Genomic DNA, 20,052 nt, shown 5'->3' with positions numbered 1-20,052 from the left:
GCTCCATATCACACGTCTCACACCTCAATTGTCTTTATTATCGTCTGCTGTCAGATCCTTAATCAGAAATGTGAACAGGCTTGATGATTTATTCAACAGGGGAATGAAACTGTAGGTCAAGTGAAAAAATAGATAGATATATTTATATACCATACAAAGCACCTAGCTCCCATCAGCTTTGGATACATCCAATTCATTCTCCTGGCACTACCTCTGGGGCAACTGTAGCAAGCTCCAATATTAAGGCTCAATTAAAATAAGCTCTAATTAGCACAGCTTTTTTGTTTCCTCTCCGGCTAAAAAAGTCAGGAAATGGATATTGGGAAATGTTGGAAAAAAACGTCTACTGAGTGAAAGGCTGCAGACACAAATGAACGTATTTGTTGATTTGTACAGTTGCTATGCAGAGGCCTCTGGGAGCAAAAGCTTAACCAGCCTAAGCTATAAACTAAAACCCCTGCAGCTAAACATGAACTGAGTGAAAACAAGGGCTCCATCTCAGAGCTGAAAACTGCTGGGCTCAGAAAATTAAAAGCCCGAGGCATTTTCCATTTAAAATGAAATCCCAGTACCGCCTCCCAGCCAAAGAATTATAAGCAGTATCAGATTTACAAAACGAACAATTACCCTGGAAAAATGTAGCCTATTGTACAGTCCCAGATGCTAGATGTAAAAGTGCTTCCCCCCCCCCTCTTTATTTTCATATCACAGCTCTTTATAAATAGACCTTACTGACCAACTTAAAACTAAAAAAAATATGCATGTTCTTTTTTTCCCCAGAAAGACTTTAAATCAATGTTTAAAAAAAATAAATAAAAAAAAATAAAGTAAATTCTGCTCATGACAGTGTCTCATTTGAAATGCTGCCCTTGCCTCTGGCGGCTTCTGTCCTTCCCTTAGGCCTGTATAAATGGTATGCAACAGCAAAGTAAACTCTGACCTAATTGCCAGGAGACAGCCTCCAACTTTTCTATATTGCCTTTGCTTCAGCCGAGACCTAAATGAACCAAGCTGGGGTGGAAGACAAAGACTGCGATTTGAGGTTAAACGTTAGCAATTATACAATCTTCTTGATTCTGGGTTATTAAACGGTTACCTAAAAAGATTCTACAGTGGTTTAAAACTGTAAAGATGTTCAGCAACTAGAAGGAACACGTTAGACAAAGCTATAAGCATCACTAATGAATAAGTTGAAAGAATCAAAATGACAGACACGTGAACTGTAAAAACACTCAATGGACTCTTACAAGTTTTAAGGATACTTATTTCATCCAGGCTATCTGAAGTCGGTCACAGAAATTCAGATGCAGTCAGTCATGGCCATTAATGAGAGGAAGCAAAACATACTCCTGCAAATAAGGATTTAGCAATCTACATCTTACATTAAAAGAAAAAAGTTATGTTTTTTTAAAGAACAAACCTTTCTTGGGAAAAAAATGCTGTCATTGCTGAACTCAGAGAATTCTGGTTGCTAAGCTATTAGTACTGAACATGTATGACCTTAGAATAATCCATATTTTAATGACTGTGCAGTGACAAACAGTTGCCAGTTGCTGACACCCCATAGTAAAATGAGATAAGGCCCAGTTTTCCAAGGGAATCCTCAAAGCTGAAATTATTGCCTAAAGTGTAATTAAAAGGCAGACTATGAAAAACTCTCATTACATGCTATTTAACAGTGTTCATACAAAGCCACTAAAGCATTCGTTTTGTGTAGCGTGATATATACCTGGTTGATCCTGCCTTCAGCTGTCCTTCCAATCTTCGCTGTCCCTACGGCAGACTGAGTATGTAGACCAGCTGTTGCCTCTACTGAGCATGCTCACATTTTAGTTTAAGCTCTTAATTTCTTCCTTTCTCTTATCTGTGCAGCCCACGCGACTATAGTCACACGTGTGGGCGTATAGTGGTAAATGACACTCCCCTGCCTCCCTCCTGGGTCCTCCTGTTGCTAACCGTATCAGTAGGAAGGAGAAAGGGTTAGGATGAATGTATAGAATCTTTAAGAACTGTAATTTTGATTACAATATTGTTATTTGCAATTCCCCCCCTTTTTTTGTGGGAAAAAAAAAAAAAAAAATGTGAAAAAAAAAAAATGCCAATACATCGGGTGGATTATTATCACTTGATGATGCCACAGATAGATCATTCATATACAAACTTTATAAACAGTCATGGACTTCCACCATTGAGATTTTATATTATTTTCATTTTATAGTTATTTCACTTGTTTTCATTTATGAGTGTTTTCTTAAAACCAATATTTAAGTTGATTTTCAATATTAAATCACTTAGAGCAGTGGTTCTCAACCTTCTAGTGCCGTGACCCCTTGATAAAATTTTCCAACTTGTGGGGACCCCCAACAGTAAAATTATTTTCGTAGCGTGGGTTGGCAGCACCCAAGGCAAGATAAGTCATTTGCGCCCCTAAACCATGGCGCTCCCTGAGTGCCTTCCACTCGTACAGTATTAAAACCCCCTATGATACATTTTAGGATGTACCACTCTTTCTCTTTGTTCTCCTTTCTTTCCCTTTTATCTCTATCCAAATTCCTTGTTTCTTTCCTCCATCTTTCCCTCCAACTATCTTTCTTGCTCTCTATTTTTTTCCTTTTGCTCCCTTTTTTTGTTCCTCCCCCTCTAATGGGAGAACAGTGCGGGTTTCAGGAACAGCCCAGGATTTGGTGACCCCTGGCAAATCATCATTTGACCCCCGAGGGGGTCCCGACCCCCAGGTTGAGAACCACTGACTTAGAGGCTTTATGCCAATTTATTATATATGTGTTTATGTTCACCTCCATTAATTAGGTATATTGTCACAATTGTTTAGCGCGATTTAAAAACTTTTCTAATACAGTAAAACCTTGGTTTGCGAGCATAATTCGTTCTAGAAACATGCTTGTAATCCAAAGCACTTGTATATCAAAGCATTTTTTTTTACAGGGTATAAAAGAAGAGAGGTACCTCTAAGTGTAGCAATAAGCTACTAAATGTTGTGCATTTATTAAATGTAACCATATTGCTACCTTTTTTATACTCAGTTGTGACATGACGCTACTCTTATATCAAGACATCGCTTGTATATCAAGGCAACATTTATTAAAACATTTTGCTTGTCTTGCAAAATGTTCTCAAACCAAGTTACTCTCAAACCAAGGTTTTATTGTACCAGTAAAAAAAAAAAAAAAAAAATAAAAAATAAAAAAGAGCCTTGGATGCAGATGCCGTTTTAACAAAATGAAAGCCATTGTCAATTATCTTCGACTCCCCCTACCCCATATTATTGCATACAAAATACACATCTGGGGGCAGATCCCCAAAGGAAATACGCCGGCATATATACTGATACGCCGGCGTACTTTCAAATTTCCCGCGTCGTATCTTTGGTTTGAATCCTCAAACCAAGATACGACGGCATCTGGGTTAGGTCCGACATGCGTACGGCTTCGGATCTTAGATGCAATACTTTGGCGTCCGCTGGGTGGAGTTCCCGTCGTTTTCCGCGTCAAGTATGCAAATTAGCTATTTCCGACGATCCACGAACGTACGCGCGGCCGTCGCATTCTTTTACGTCGTCTCTAGACGGCTTTTTCCGGCGTATAGATAAAGCTGCTGTTTTGCGGCGTATAGTTAGACTTGCCATGTTAAGTATGGCCGTCGTTCCCGCGTTTATTTAGAATTTTTTTTTTTTTGCGCAAGTCGTCCGTGAATCGGGATGGACATAATTCACGTCTATGTTAAAAAAAATGACGTCCTTGCGATGTCATTTAGCACAATGCACGGCGGGAAATTTAGGGACGGCGCATGCGCAGTTCATTCGGCGCGGGGACGCGCTTCATTTAAATGAAACATGCCCCCTAATCGCCGATTTGAATTACGCGCCGTCAGAGATAGACTACGCCGCCGTAACTTACGGCGCAAAATCTTTATGGATTCGAACTAAAGCCGGGTAAGTTACGGCGGCGTAGCGTATCTCTGATACGCTGCGCGGGTGCAGCTCTCTGTGGATCTGCCCCTCGATGTTTAATAAAGATATGGATCTACAGATTCTTTTTATACAATTTAATTTGAGTTGCTCTTATGAAACTTTTCTTTTTTTTTTTCTTTAAAAAGCAGAGGTATAGAAGCCCCTTCCAAGGATATTTTTCAACAGATGCCAAATCATGTGATCAGGAATAAAAGGTACTTTTTAGAAAACATAATACACTGGCATCATTGATGTGAATGAATTAAGTTAATTAACACTTCTCTGTTTATTACTTTATTTTATTCTTTGCAGCCACTGTGGCAACGGAGACTGGTTGAAAAAGCGGAGCAGCGACAGCAGTTAGGTCATATATGAGTTTCTGCGCATAGTAATGAGAATTATTATATATTCATAGAATAGTTTTTTTGCGTTAGATTTTGTGGCTAATCACTTATCTACTGAAATTACTATAAAACACAATAATTTAACTGTAAACCCAGTTTGAAACTTGCCGATTACCTCTTTGGCTTTTTGCTTTAATCTCATTTGCTCTGGATCCTCTTTATTTGAGCGACTCTGTAAAAAAAAAAGAAAGAAAAAAAAAAATGATGCAGTTTTTGTTTTCTAAGGCTTCCATGAGTTCACTCACTTGTACTGGATCAAATCTTGCACTTATAGGGTTACTCAAAAAACAGACTACATTCTTAAACATGCAGCGGCCATTAAATATTTAATGCATAACAATTTTCTCCTGTGATTAAAAAGCTTTGCTGCAGGGGGGAAGTGCCCGAGTCCAGGATTTCTAAGACTTCCCCTCATGCATTTTTATTCTCATTTTCCCATACAGGCTGAATGCCTGACTTCTAGCCCGAAGGACCACACAGCTTAAAGAGATGCCTGGGCTTTCACATGGATCTCATAATAGGCATGACCTTCTCAAAGTGAGTTTTTTTCTGTTAATTTTGATAATTTAATTTTGTATAGACTGCATATATGAAAGTGTTGCAGTTGAATTCTAGGCCGTTATTTGTAACATCAAAGCAACATAATACATAAAGCTATATATAGAGAAATAAAACACACAATTGAAGGAATTCACAAAGAGTGTCACACATTTTAGAAATTTGACTTGCTCTCACACGACACCTGTAAACAGGTACATAAATCTGGGGTACACAACACGTGTGGAGACGCACAGATAACAGACACTCTACTTCAGTGCAACTACGTTTCCTCCTGCCACTACACCTGTCACACAGACAATGCAGCAACAGAGGAGTTTTAAAGCTGGGTTGGCAGAGCATGATGGGGATTTCACAGCAGAGAGTGGATCCTTAGCCAATAAGACAGCCTGCTATTGGCTATAGAAGCCAACCACTGCCTTCGGTCAATCACAAGGAGAGAGCGGACCCAATGGGGAACTACCGTTTTAGCTTTCCCATCAAGCTCTGCCAACTGTTGGCATCACTGATTGCAAGGGGTTGTTGGCTGTTCTCTATGGGGCCGTCAGATGGAAACGGATCGCCTGACTGTTATCCGATACACTGTTTTTGAAAGACAGGATCAGATGCTGCCGGGTGTCAGCGAACACGTCGGCCGCTCCATAGAGAGATATGGATGGTACGACCTGAAAACAAATAAAAAAATAAAAAAAGACAGGCGGACCTGATGGGCAGGCCAATTTTAAAGAGGTACCACATTAGGATTTTACTGAATTCTCAAGTGTAACCAAAGTAAACTGGTCATGAAAGAAATACATAAAGGAACAGGGGGAGGCACCTCCAAGTGTAGTATTAAAGTGGTATCCGGGTGGCTGGGAAAAATTCTGGTGTGACATCATTTCCCAGCTACCCAGATCGTGCGAGGAACCTGTGGGACGCAGTAGAACTGCCAGGACTACTTACTTATGATGAGCATGACTCTCACTTATATCTTGCAAGTGTTTTTAATCAAGTGCAATAAATGATACGGTTTTAATACTACACTTAGAGAGGCGCCCCCCCGTTTCTTTTATAGGTTTGCAGAGTTGCTGGACAGACTCTGAGAATGGTTGCCTCTTTAAATCACCCCCTTATCGTGGTTCAACTTTGTTTTTACCTAAAGACTAATCAAATGTACATTATTACAAACTTAGGGCATTGCCTCCTGGAGCACCAGATATCCAATTTACCTTCAGAAAAATCTTAAAACAGAGACACAGACGCAAAGGATTATGTGAAAACAAGGAACACAAGATCACAGACTTAATGATTACATAAATGCAATGGAACTTCCATAATTATTACATTCCTCCAAAGCACTGCAGTAGGTACACTGTTCTATCTAATGCACAAAGGGGACTTCACTGCAGGTGAATCTTCCTGGTGAATATGTTCTAAACAGTGATTGATTTATCATTAGAGAAGGTCTTCATTGTAATAAGAAAAAAATGTGGAGGGTTAATGACGTATTATGAACAGCTAGCATTTATGAAGATACCATTCTACCATCCAGTTATTACCATAAATTCAAAATCCATGCAAAGCCAAAACATTCAAATGTAGAGCCCCCATTCTACCATGTATGTTATAAGCCTAAAACATAGAATATCTCATTTACAGCATCTCACAAAAGTTAATACTCCCCCCTCACAATTTTGTATTTTTTTTTAATCGTATCTATGTGACAACACTGAAGAAATTACACTTTGCTACAATGTACACCTGTACATCTTGTATAATAGTGTAAATTTGCTGTCCCCTCAAAATATCTCACAGTCATTAATGCCTAAACCGCTGGCAACAAAAGTGAGTACACCCCTAACGGAAAGGGTCCAAGTGTCAATATTTTGTGTGCCCACCATTATTTTCCAGCACTGCCTTAACCCTCTTGGGCATGGAGTTCACCAGAGCTTCACAAGTTACCACTGGAGTCCTGTTCTACTCCCCCATGACATTCATGGTTCCCTCAATGAACTGTAGCTCCCCAGTGCTGGCAGCACTTATGCAGCCCCAGACTATGACACTCCCACCACCATGCTTGACTGTAGGCAAGACACACTTGTCTTTGTACTCCTGCACCTGGTTGCCACCACACACACACTTGACACCATTGGAACAAAATAAGCTTATCTTGGTCTCATCAGACCACAGGACATGGTTCCAGTAATCCATGTCCTTAGTCTACTTGTCTTCGGCAAACAAGTTTTTTGGGCTCTCTTGTGCATCATCTTTAAAAGCAGCTTCTTCTGGGACGACAACTATGCAGACCAGTTTGATAAGTGGCGTATGGTCTGAGCACTGACCCCCCCACCCCTTCAACCTCTGCAGCAATGCTAGCAGCACTCATACGTCTATTTCCCCAAACACAACCTCTGAATAGGACGCTGAGCACGTGCACTCAACTTCTTTGGTCGACCATGGCGAGGCCTGTTCTGAGTGGAACATGTCCTGGTAAACTGCTGTATGGTCAACTATGTTGTCTCAGATATTCCATAATGGCAGGCTGCTGACGTTTTCTCAGCTGCAGGCTCGATTCGATCTTCCGGCATCTATGTGGCTCTCATATCTTCAGCTTAGGCACGCAGTGGCGGCACAGGAGAATGCTGTGGAGTGGACGTTGTCACCTGCTCCGGTATTCCACTTGCTGAGATCAACCTCTGAGACCAAAGGAATTATTTCTCAGTGCTATCAGATGCTGTCCAAACACCTGGACGCATACCCGTGCGGGGCCCCGTCTGCCTGGCAGAGGGATCTCGGCCAGGTTACGGGTGACCAGTGGGAGGAAGCCCTTGAATCCCTAACTACGTGCTCCCTAAATGTCGCACAAAAGGTTTCACAACTTTACATATTACTGAGGGTACACTATACACCGGTGAGGCTGCACAGGATGGGTAGGCGGGCGGACCCGTTGTGCTGCCGATGCCAGCAGCACAAGGGGGACCTACTACATCTCCTGTGGCGATGTCCAAAACTACACAGATACTGGGGTAGGGTGGTGGAGACCATCAATTCTGCTTTTCAGACAAAGGTTCCGGTCGATCCTGTTTGCTGCCTGCTGGAAGATGCAGTCCCCGAGGAAGCGACCAGGGTGGCTGTCTCTAGGACATTGTTCCAGGCTAGAAAACTGTTACTAATGGGGTGGAAGTCTGCCTCCCCACCGACCCATTCCTCTTGGATTTCCCACGTGGGAAAGGCATTAGTGATGGAGAAACATATCTATCAACATAGAGGGTGTCCTGGAAGGTTTGAGAGGATATGGGGGATGTGGCTGGATACGCCGGGTTTGAGCCCCAGGGAGCTTGTCATGACCAGAATTCTGCGGTGCTTGTAGACAACTACTAATGTGGGATTACTGGGGCCTGTCTATTGTATTATTGATGTCGGGTGGGAGGGCATGTATATTTGTTAATTGGGGAAGATTGATGCTGGTGGGTGAAGAGGGGGACGTGTCTATTTTTGTGTATGGTACATGTTTTAAAGGACTTAACATATGTCTGTGCAATGGAGAGATGTACTGTCTGTTTGAACTTGTTTATGTATCAATAAACACCTTTCTGATTTAAAAAAAAAACTGCTGTATGGTCTTGACCATCGTGCACAGCTCCGTTTTAGGGTCTTGGCAATCTTCTTATAGCCTAGGCCATCTTTGTGTAGAGCAACAATTCTTTTATTCAGATCCTCAGAGTTCTTTGCCATGAGGTGCCATGTTGAACTTCCAATGACCTGTATGAGAGAGAGAGAGAGAGAGAGAGAGAGAGAGAGAAAAAGAGAGAGAGAGAGAGATATAGAGGACACCTGCTCCCCATTCACACCTAAGACCTTGTAACACTAAGGAGTCACACGACACTGGGAGGGAAAATGGCCAATTGGACCCAATTTGGACATTTTCACTTAGGGGTGTACTCACTTCTGTTGCCAGCGGTTTAGATATTAAAGGCTGTGTGTTGAGTTATTTGAGGGGACAGCAAATTTACACTCTGTTATACAAGCTGTACACTCACTACTTGTAGCAAAGTGTAATTTCTTCAGGGTTGTCACACGACGATATAATAAAATATTTATGAAAATGTGAGGGCGTACTCACCTTTGTGTGATACTGTACAACACTAATGTATAATAGATTTGTATTGTATTAATGACTGGTAATTATACATATATAAACCTAAGAGACGATATTCACTTACCATAAAAGGGCAAACATATATGTAAAGAACTCTGTTGAACATGGGCTCATGAACCTGTCATCAAGAGACTACAAGTGTCCTGTATATAAATTGATTTCCTCATTAAAAGCATGTGGTAGACTAATTGGTTGAGTCAATGCTTTACCCACCCATGCGGTTTCTGGGGGGAATTACCATATTGAAACAGTAGAGACCATCAAAAAGGGTATATGATTTACTGAAATTAAAAAAAAACCTGAATGCACTGTGTAATATGTTGTAGTTCTATAAAAAGACAGGAATTACTGATGGAGATTATAGCAATTAATGGGTTGTTTATTAGCATTTTTTTTTATACCAGCCTATAAAATGCACTGTGAAGCCAGGCTATACTAGACTTAAACTTTTACTGCGTGTGTTCAGCAGCAGGTCATCTAAAGCTAAAAAACATTTTCTTTACATTTTGCATAGAATGGATGATGGGCAAAACTCAAGGCATCTTTTTTTTGTCTTTTGCATCCGTGTACTATTGGAGGGATCTCTCTAATTCTTGCCCATCACGTTTGATAGAACTCTGCATACAGTGATGGAAATGCCTTTTTAGACCACTCTTAAGAGAACAAAATTTTTGTATTTTACCATTACTTTTGTCTCAGTGATCATCAGGACAAACAAATCGTGGATTTCCACAGTCCGCATAGACAGCGGTAAAAACTTGACATGGTGGATTAACAAAAACATTTTGTCTTTAGTCAAACTTTAATCACCTATCTACCAGCACAATCGCAGTCTAATGCCGCGTACACACGATATTTTTTCGGCATGAAAAAAAACCTGAAGTTTTTACAACTTCATCATTAAAACGACGTTGCCCACACATCATCGTTTTTAAAAAATGCTACAAAGCGCGGTGACGTACAACACGTACGACGGCACTATAAAGGGGAAGTTCCATGTGGATGACGCCACCCTTGGGGCTGCTTTAGCTGATTCCATGTTAGTAAAAGACGATTTGCGCTTTTCTGTCTGTTACAGCGTGATGAATGCATTTACTCCATTATGAACGGTAGTTTATGAGCGCTCCCGTCTCATAACTTGCTTCTGAGCATTCGTGGGCTTTTAACGTCGTTTTAGCCCACACACGATCATTTTTTACAACCCGGAAAACGACATAGTTTAAAACGTCGTTTAAAAATGCAGCATGTTCGGGGAAAAAAAAATTAGTTTTTCAGAACCCGAAAAATTATGTGAAGCCCACACACGATCATTTTAAATGACATTTTTTTAAAACAACGTTTTTTCATGCCGAAAAATGATCGTATGTACGTGGCATTAGCCTTGATTTATAAAAACACAGTTCTGACTGTTATGTTGGCGATGGGCATTCAGGTGGAAGTTACCCGAGTGGCTGTAAAGCCACACGATCGCTTACACAGTCAGCAGAAGATACTGTCCCCCCTGTGCCTGACTGCCCCTGCCATGTATCCCAGACTCCGCTGTCCCACCTGCGTACTCGGGATCAACATGGCAGGTGGAGTGGAGGGAGACCAGTGAATGTCTGTTTGCTGATCTCCCCTTCAGTGAATGAACACAAAACCGATGTGTATTATGCCACTTCCAGGTTTAGCCGTTACTCCCCCAGGCTGCTGTGGCTGGGGAAGAAGCTAAAATCGGATAATGTATGAAGGGCGGTTGAGGCATCAGAGATCTAATGTCTGAATAAAAATAATCTGTCATTACACTATGCTTTTACATGGAGGGCTATTGAACCCCTGTGTGATAGCAATAAAATAAAAAAACAAAACAAAAAACTTCTAAAAAATTTTTTTTTTTTAGGTAATAACAATGCTTATGGACAATTTAGGGTACTAAAGTTTGCTGTAGTTGCACAGGCATGCACAATTTTACGGCTTCATATACTGGAAATCTATTTACTTGTTGGCAAGTCATCTTCTATACTTTACCAAAATATTGGGTGGTATATTTTGGGCACTGAAATTAACTTAACATTTTTTTACTGAACATTTGTGCTTGATAAACATATCTTCTTTCTTTCAACAGTACCAATTTCACTTTATACACCTTGAAGAACAATTAAATATTTCAGTTAAATGCTGCTAACCTTTGCTGCTCGGAGAAGCATCTCCCTTTCTTCTTCACATTTGCGCTGTTTCTCCAAGTGCTCAAGTTGCTCAAGAAACTTAAGCTGTGCCCGTACCTCGCTGGACTGTACATAGCGGTCATTTTGCTAAAGAATAAAAAAAAAAAAAAAAACATATCTATATACATGCCACTAATTACATTATATTCTGGCCAAAGACCCAACAACCAAAGATGTCAAACCCAGTTCATTGTAGCTGTATTGCCAAATCAGTAGAACATAGCAGACATTGCACTATGGCAATATTGAAAAGGCATTTATATTTTGTTTAGATAACTCCTATACATTTAAGAAAAAAAATACCTTGAAGGCCAGCCCCTGTATGATGGTCATCCTTTAGTTTTTGGCTAGTGTCCTAGGAGGCTGGACGCTTTATCCTTACATCTGCTGACAAAAATTCTTGGGATTTCTCTGGAAAGACCTAGTCTCTGAAGATTCACTCTAAGTAGACCCAACGATGGGACGATTATAACCTTGAATGTGACCCTTTGGACACTGGACTCTACATTGTGATGCTTTCCAGACCTGTGTGTACTGTGTCAGCCACCATACTCTCCAGTTTTTGTTCAATGGTACAGCTAGGCGTAACAAAGCCCTCTGATAGAGAGTTTACTTATTGTCCCACGTTCTCATAAATGGAACACTCAAAACATTTGATCAATTAAAAAGGCAGAATTTAACCTCCCCAACTATGTTCTTTTGTTTTCTCCAGGTGCACCATGCCCAATATACCTAGTTCACGGGCTCCTAACCCGACCTACCATCCCTGGATGCACTCGATATAATCTGTAACAATGAGCCATGTCAACTCATACATTTTTTTATAACATGCTCATTACTCCAGCTACCATTAAACTTGCCTACAAAGCGAAGACCAAATGGGTCGACGAAGCTAGGGAGTTGGATGCCGAGGACTGGGGCAAGGTTCTGGAGACCTGCACTCGTCTCCCACAAAATGTTGGATAGGCTTACACAAAAGTATACATAACACATAGGGCACACCTAACTCCACACCAGTTAGCCAAATTCTGTCCTTCGCATAGTTCTATGTGCCCCAGATGCTTGATATCAGTTGACACCTTTGGCCATCTTCTCTGGCACTGCCCCCATATTTGAGGATACTGGTCAGAGAGATTGTCCAGTTTCTACATGCACCTGGCCTTGTCTGGCCTGTGTGAATTATATACACCATTGGGTTTATACTGTAAATGGAAAACAATCATCACCAGTATTATGTTTTTTAATATGCATACATTTGTTTTTCTTTATTGGGTTATGTCTCCTTGATATGACTCGCAGTGCATGAATACACTGTATACATTTGCATAAAACTCAACAAAGTTTGTTTCCAAAAAACAAAGCCCTCTGATGTATGTCTGTGTAGGTCTTTAAAAGTTATGTTGATATATTGGCAACTCATTTAGGCACAAAGATCTGCATTGTGGCACTTTTCAGTCCTATGTATACTGTGTAAGTGAAAACGAGCGCTACAGTTTCGGATGAGTGATACAGCCTCTGGTGTACCCAGTCTCTGCTCTCTCCCTGTGTAACCAAGCCCTGGGTGTACGAATATTATTCCAGTATGTGGCCTTTGCCCTGCATTGTGGCATTTACACACTTTATTTCATGTGCTAGTGTACAGCAGACAAACATCGGTCAGTTACAGGTGGAGTGTAATTTTTTTCCCCTGAAAAGAGGGTACCCAAGTCCAGAGCATTGACAGTGTTCAGTCTCTGTACATCTTTGAGTGTGAACCTCCAAGTCATATATGAACCTATTAGGTGACCTTTGGATAGTGGGCTTTATATTACAACCCCAATTCCCCAAAAATTGGGACACTGTGCAAAACCTACATAAAAAAGATTGCAATGATTTGCAAATCTCATAAAGCCATATTTTATTCTTAATAGAAAACAAAAAACATATGTATAAACTTTGAAAATGTACCATTTTACAAAAAAAAAAAAAAAAAGGTAATTTTGAAATTGGTGACGACTTGAGTGCATTAATTGACGTTTTTAAGTTGCAATTGATTGGATTAATAAAATGTTTTTTCTTCCCTCTGATTTCACGATATTCCTGGTAATGCCGAGAGAAAGAAGAGGCGATATCCTAGATGTCTCAAACCCCTTGGGGGACAAAAGTGCATATAGACCCAAGTGAGAGGTCATGGTTATTTGAGGAGTTTTCCGACTGTAGTGGATTGAAGCATGGAAGATATCACTGAATTAAAGAATGGTTTATGCTTATGTTGCACAAATTGCACTGAACACTTTGTAATATAATATGTTGACTTTATTATATAAAAGGACCTTTTTGGAAATAGCATTTTAAATGGACCATTTTGTAGTACTTTTTTTATAGCATACATTTGGATAGCAATATTGTGTTGTGATTAATGCACTTTATTTAGATATGAGTTTATATAATTTATAGTCAGATCTCTGTATCTTAGGAGTATTGATTGTTTAAAACACATATGTTTTATACAGCTTTGGGCAATTTAGCACAGGTTTTATTGGTTAAAAATGATTGTGAAAATGTTTGACAATTTTTAGATGCAGCTTTTTACAGATTGGTGAAGATGCCATTTTTAAACCCAATCATGGTACTGACCTGTTGCCAATTAGCCTAATTATATGCAAAATATTCTTCCAGCTCTTTCATGTTCATACAACTTAATTTACTACCAGCTTTTTGTTGCCCTGTCTCAACTTTTTGAGACGCGTTACTGTCATCACATTTCAAAAAGTTACTTTATTTTTTACCATTTTCTCATTTGGTAGGTTTCTCATTTTCTATAGTGCATACAATACACATGAGATTAGCAAATAATTGCATTCTGTTTTTATGTAGATTTTACACAGCATTCCAATTTCATCAAAATTGGGATTGTACAATGCTTTTCAGAAAATTTCCAGTTTTAGAGCCATGGCAACCCAGTCTCTGTAGCTTCTCTCATTGCAAGTCTGCTTGTGGTTAGCATATCTTGATATGTAACCGTTTCACACTGGACTCTGCCTTTGTCAGTTATCAGTTGCTTATGCAATGTAGATGTTGCAGAGAGCTGTGGCACAGCCTGTTGGTATGCCCAACTTTCTCATTACATTTATTTGTTATGGCCGGTCAAGTTGCACCAAGGGAACAACTGCGTCACAAATTTATTGGTTGGGCTCCATTTCTCTCTTGAAAATGACAAAATTACAGGACTAACTTATGTCTACATGGATCAATTTCACGGGCTCCTGCTGCACTTCATTGGAAGTGCAATACCTTCTTCAAGAAAAAGAAACAAAACAACACTCCACCTGTAACTGACTGACGTCTGTGTCGCTATGCTCCACAGGGCTGGCAGAAGATCCGGGCAGCCACACATCCTGAAAATATTTTTTTTCTTAGATATAATAAAACTGCAACCTGGGCCTCAAACAAAAGGAGGTGGACAAGGGAGTAACAGCTTTCACACTTTACCAGCACTTAGTCATAGCCTTATGCACAGTGCTGGCAGTTTCATAGTGTCCATGCCATTTCCATTCAAGACTTAAAGCCGTGCTTAACCACTTCCCGACGGCCGTACGAATATGTGCGGCCGCAGGGTGGTTCTAAATCTCTGACAGGATGCATATATGCGTCCTCCACTCTTCCAGGCCACTAGAGGGCTCGCGAGCGGCGCGCGCGTGCCCGCCGCATTCCTAAGATACCGATGCGCGTGCCTGGCGGCTACAGGGACAAGACGTGGAGCTCTGTGTGTAAACACAGAGCTCCACGTCCTGTCAGGGAGAGAGACCGATCTGTGTCCCTTATACATAGGGACACAGCATCGGTCACCTCCCCCAGTCACCCCCCTCCCCCCACAGTTAGAACACACCCAGGGAATACATTTAACCCCTTCCATGCCCACCTAGTGTTAACCCCTTCACTGCCAGTCACATTTATACAGTAATCGGTGCATTTTTATAGCACTGATCGCAGTATAAATGTGAATGGCGCCAAAAATGTGTCAAAAGTGTCCGATGTGTCCGCCATAACGTCGCAGTCCCAATAAAAATCGCAGATCGCCGCCATTACTAGTAAAAAAAATTAATAATAAAAAATTAATAATAATTCTGTCCCCTATTTTGTAAGCGCTATAACTTTTGCGCAAACCAGTCGCTTATTGCGATTTTTTTTTTTTTTTACCAAAAATATGTAGAAGAATACGTACCGGCCTAAACTGAGAAAAAAAAATGTTTTTTTTTTAAAAAATGGGCTATTTATTATAGTAAAATATTGACTTTTTTTCAAAATTGTCGCTTTTTTTGTTTATGGCGCAAAAAAAAAAAAAAACGCAGAGGTGATCAAATACCACCAAAAGAAAGCTCTATTTGTGGGGAAAAAAGGACGTCAATTTTGTTTGGGAGCCAAGTCGCACGACCGCGCAATTGTCAGTTAAAGCGACGCAGTGCCAGAAGCTGAAATTTCACCTGGTCAGGAAGGGGTATACGTGCCCAGTAAGGAAGTGGTTAAAACATACTGCATTTATATTTTTCCTTCTTTATTTAGCAAGTTCACAAATACAATTTCTTTCCTCATATGAAAGTTTATTACTTCTATTCCGTTTAAATAATGCTCAAATCGGTACTAAGGGGCCCATGTGTGCTAATAAAATATACCCCATACCATTACACCACAACCACCAGCCTGAACTGTTAATACAAGACAGGATAGATCCATGCTTTCATGTCAAATTCTGACCCTACCATCTGAATGTTGCAGCTGAAAAGAGACTCATCAGACCAGGCAATATTTTTCCAATCTTCTATTGTCCAATTTTGGTGAGCCAGTGTGAACTGTAGCCTCAGTTTCCTGTTTTTAGCTGACAGGAGTGGCCCCCGGTGTGGTCTTCTGCTGCTGTAGCATTCAGAGATGGTATTCTGTATACTTTGGTTGTAACGAGTGGCTATTTGAGTTACTGTTGCATTTTTATCATCTCAAACCATTGTGCCCATTCTCCTCTGAATTTTACATTGTGGGGTTGGGGAAGCCTGTGAAGGGATTGGCAGAGAGGAGCAGCAGTTAAGGATCGGTTAGTGAGCTGTATTAGTCTAGCAGCAGAATTCATAAAAGACTGAAGGGGGATAGCCTGCTTAAGGGTAGGCTATTAAGAAGAGAGTTGCAAGGCGGGAAATAATCAAAGGAGTGAATAAGTTGCTTTGTGGTGTCATTAGCCAGGAAGGGTCCAATTCTGAAGATGCTGCGGAGGTTAAGGCAGCAGGATTTAGCCAGTGATTGGATATAGGGGCTGGAGAGGTCAGAGTCAAGGATCACACCCAGCACCCTGGCATGTGTGGAGTGACCAATGGCTGTGATGTTGATATTAATGGTAATGTCATGGGGGGGGGGGGGTGAAGGAGGAAATATAAAAAGCTCAGTTTTAGAAAGATTGAGTTTGAGGAAGTGGTGTGACATCCATACCGATATGTCATTCAGTAAGTTTAAGATCCGTGAGAAGATCGTGCTGAGGAGTGGAGAGATAGATCTGGGCGTCATAGGCATAGAGGTAGTACTGGAAGCCATGGGAGGTTATCAACTGGTCCAGGGAAGAGGTATAGAGAATAGGAGTGGTCCAAGGATGGAGCCTTGGGGTAACCCAACAGAAAGAGGAAGAGAAGCGGAGGAGATGGAGTAGAGACACTGAAAGTACGCAGAGATAGGTAGGAGGAGAACCATGATAAATCAGAATCACGGAGGCCAAGGGGTCTGTGCAGGAAGGGGGTGAAAATGCCCTGTATTGAAGTGGTTAAACATGCATGTTATTTGTTTAGATGTTTTCTCACAATACGTTATATTGCCTCTGGTCCATGCTCCATGGTAATCTCTATATAGACTGTTTAGATCAATAGCCATTTAGATCTGACAAAGAAGCAGATGCTTTGAAACGCTATCTCCATGTACCGACGTCACTTTCGATACAACTCCGTGTGCTCCATGCTGGTTCTGAGACGTCAAGATGGGTGTCCAGCGGGTTCTTCCTCTCCTTTTAACATCTACCCACCACCTTTCACTGGGTACCCGCTGAGTGACCACAGTATTATACCGTTATATGCCGATTGATCTTTATATTAGTAGCCAATTTTCAGATTTGAATTAAATATACCATTCGTTACATCTGTTGCTGCTCTGTTTTTGGCCCACCTTGTTTTTCTCCCTTTGGTCGGGACATACCTTGTTTAGCCAACATTCTTCTCCCCCGAGGTCGTGGGTTAGGTAACCTAGGCTTTGTTCTTTACATTTATAGACATATTAATCTTATATGGCCTCAGGATGGCGAAATACAAAAAGTGCAAAAGATTTTCATGGTAAATAAAATCAAAGTGTCCGTGCCCAAGTCCGCTAACCCCCCACCCACCCCCATACCCAAACCCACCCCATTTCTCTCCGAACCGCAGTATCTTTACATATCCACTTTTACTAAAATGCGCTTCCTGCCCTATATCATCTGTGCTAGATAGCTCTGAGATAACTTATAATTCTTTACATTCAAACTTTTTTTTTTTTTTTTTTTTTATCACTGAACTGTTTTTTCCCCCCATTATGGCAGTAGCTTGGTTGTTCTCCATATTGTTAAGGTCCATCATTATTTCAAAATAGCAGTCTCCTCAATTGTTCTTAATGCCCTGCTCTGCAACACTAGCTTTTTGGTGCCTTTCCTTGCTGGTAGCAAAATTCATATCCCCCGCTTCCATTTTTGTTTCCATCTAGCCTTCTTCGGGCATTGATTTATTTGGATATTTTTCTAGCATGATGTTATTAATTGTTGGATTTAGCATGAGCCAATTTGCCCACCCCTCAGTTGGACTGCTTTTGGACATCCCAAATGCCTAAAAAATGTACTATGCCCATTGTCCCTCAATGAGCAATGAAGAAATAAAAAATAAAATAAAGATTTGTTTACCATAAAATCTTTCTTGAAGTCCGTTAAGGGGCCCCTCTGATTCTAGGCCATATGTATTGCTTTACTCAGAAAACTGAAGCATGACAGTTAGGGACAGAGTTAAATGGGAGCATGTTTTTTTTTTTCTATTTGCCAGCATCCAAGTCCTGTAGGTCGCTGCATATAACCCAAACATCAAAGAATGACTTTTGCTGTGTCCCTCAATCCACTTCAAGTAAAAGAGCTTGCAGTAAGTACACAAATCAAATTAACAGCACTAAACAATCCCCAATAATCCTGCTTTTGCACTTAAAGCTTGGCTACCTGGAGGCCAACATTTTCAAAAATAAAATGCATATTTCATTAAACAGGTGGCCCTGGAGCTGTAGGCGGAGGAAACTTCTATATAAATGCCCAAATTAGGTCAGCATATTACTGCTTACATACAAGTGTATACCCACGTTTTTTCCAAATTCACCAAAGCAACAATGGACCCACTGCTCACTCGGCACAGCTTAAAGACCAATTTAGAATGTATTACTCATGACTTTCTAACATTCACAGACAAAAAAATACACACAATGATTTATACCATACCAGAATGGGTCACCAGTCAAAAGGGTCAAACAAGTCAATAGGGGCATTATATTCAGTTGGAAAACAAAACAGTAGGAAGCCCCTTTAATGGTGGCAAATCCAAAGTATATTTTTTTTTCTCTGTGTCAGTTGCTTAGCATGCTCTCCTAAAATAGTGCTACTTCACCCATAGACAAATGAAAAATTGTCTTATTCTTCTTATGCACAAAACTAGCTGAAGTTACCTTGTAGCTTGTGGACCTGTGATGTGCCACCACGGTCAGCTTTTCAATAAGCCCTCGTAACCGCTCTTGTGTGGCATGAGAGACCAGGTTCAGAACATCAGAGTTAAGTTCCTTAATATCATGCCTCTTACCTGTGGAAGCAGAGAAAATCCATTACATGTTTTAGTGGGAGCTGATAATTGAAATAATTAGCACAGCAGGTATTCTGTTCCCTCTAGAAGTCATACCCATTAAGAATAGAGGCTTGTAGATTATGATTTTCCTGCTACACTCAGAACTTCAAAGATATTAGACACTGCATTAATAAAACTTAGCCTGGAGCTCTGCAAAGTATAGGCAATGTTTCACTTGGCCTTCAGAATATATCTGCTTGCAAGGTCAGAGTTAGGACACCAATATTAAGCAGGCAAAATCAAAGTCATCACGTCAAAGAAGGAAAAAATATATATATATTTTTATTATACAGGCATCACATACATTATTTAGAAGCTGAAAAAGAAAATACACGCACACACACACACACACACACACACACACACACTGTATACACATACTAGGCAATGTATAGGTTTTCAATAGGTAACAGCAGGCTTGGCAGTAAATGTCAGAAACAAAAAAATTCAAACCATGCATTTTTACATGCCTATGTTTTCGCCCTATTGTATCATGACATATTCAAACCATGTATATTGATTACTATAGAGTAGTTCCCATAATAAATATATATACATTTAATTTGTATGGAGATTGTTCAACATAACAAAGCAATATCCAACATGCAAACATCAAGAGTAAAAAAAAAAAATGCCTTTCAGTAGGTAAAGCAAACCCAGCTTATTGCAGGGAATAGACTAATACAGTGAGGGAAAAAAAAGTATTCAATCCCCTGATTTTGTAAATTTGCCCACTGACAATGAAATGACTATGGCACCTTGGTCACTTTACTACACACTTTTTTCACACCTGTCGAAGGGCCGGCCATTGTATTGCACAATGGCCACTTTCACTTCTCTCACCTTCCTTCACCCCACTTGTGTTTGTCACTTT

General features: G+C 40.5%; 1 protein-coding gene across 3 annotated transcripts in view; it reads right to left on the bottom strand.

Moving 5' to 3' along the window:
• TAF4B (TATA-box binding protein associated factor 4b) overlaps positions 1-20,052 on the bottom strand; it is a 177,982-nt gene that overhangs the window by 35,883 nt on the left and 122,047 nt on the right. For all 3 annotated transcript variants that reach the window (XR_005749491.1, XM_040354095.1, XM_040354096.1), the window contains exons 11-13: positions 19,006-19,136; positions 11,233-11,358; positions 4,487-4,543 (exon numbers count right to left, since the gene is read on the bottom strand). Coding sequence is in view for 2 of the 3 variants with exons in the window: in XM_040354095.1 (XP_040210029.1) it covers positions 4,487-4,543; positions 11,233-11,358; positions 19,006-19,136 (314 nt within the window). In the remaining variant the exon portion in view is untranslated. The remainder of the gene's footprint in view (positions 1-4,486; positions 4,544-11,232; positions 11,359-19,005; positions 19,137-20,052) is intronic.

The sequence above is a fragment of the Rana temporaria genome, chromosome 5, assembly GCF_905171775.1.
Source record: "Rana temporaria chromosome 5, aRanTem1.1, whole genome shotgun sequence".
NCBI lineage: Eukaryota > Metazoa > Chordata > Amphibia > Anura > Ranidae > Rana > Rana temporaria.
This window is presented reverse-complemented; position numbering and strand designations above follow the sequence as displayed.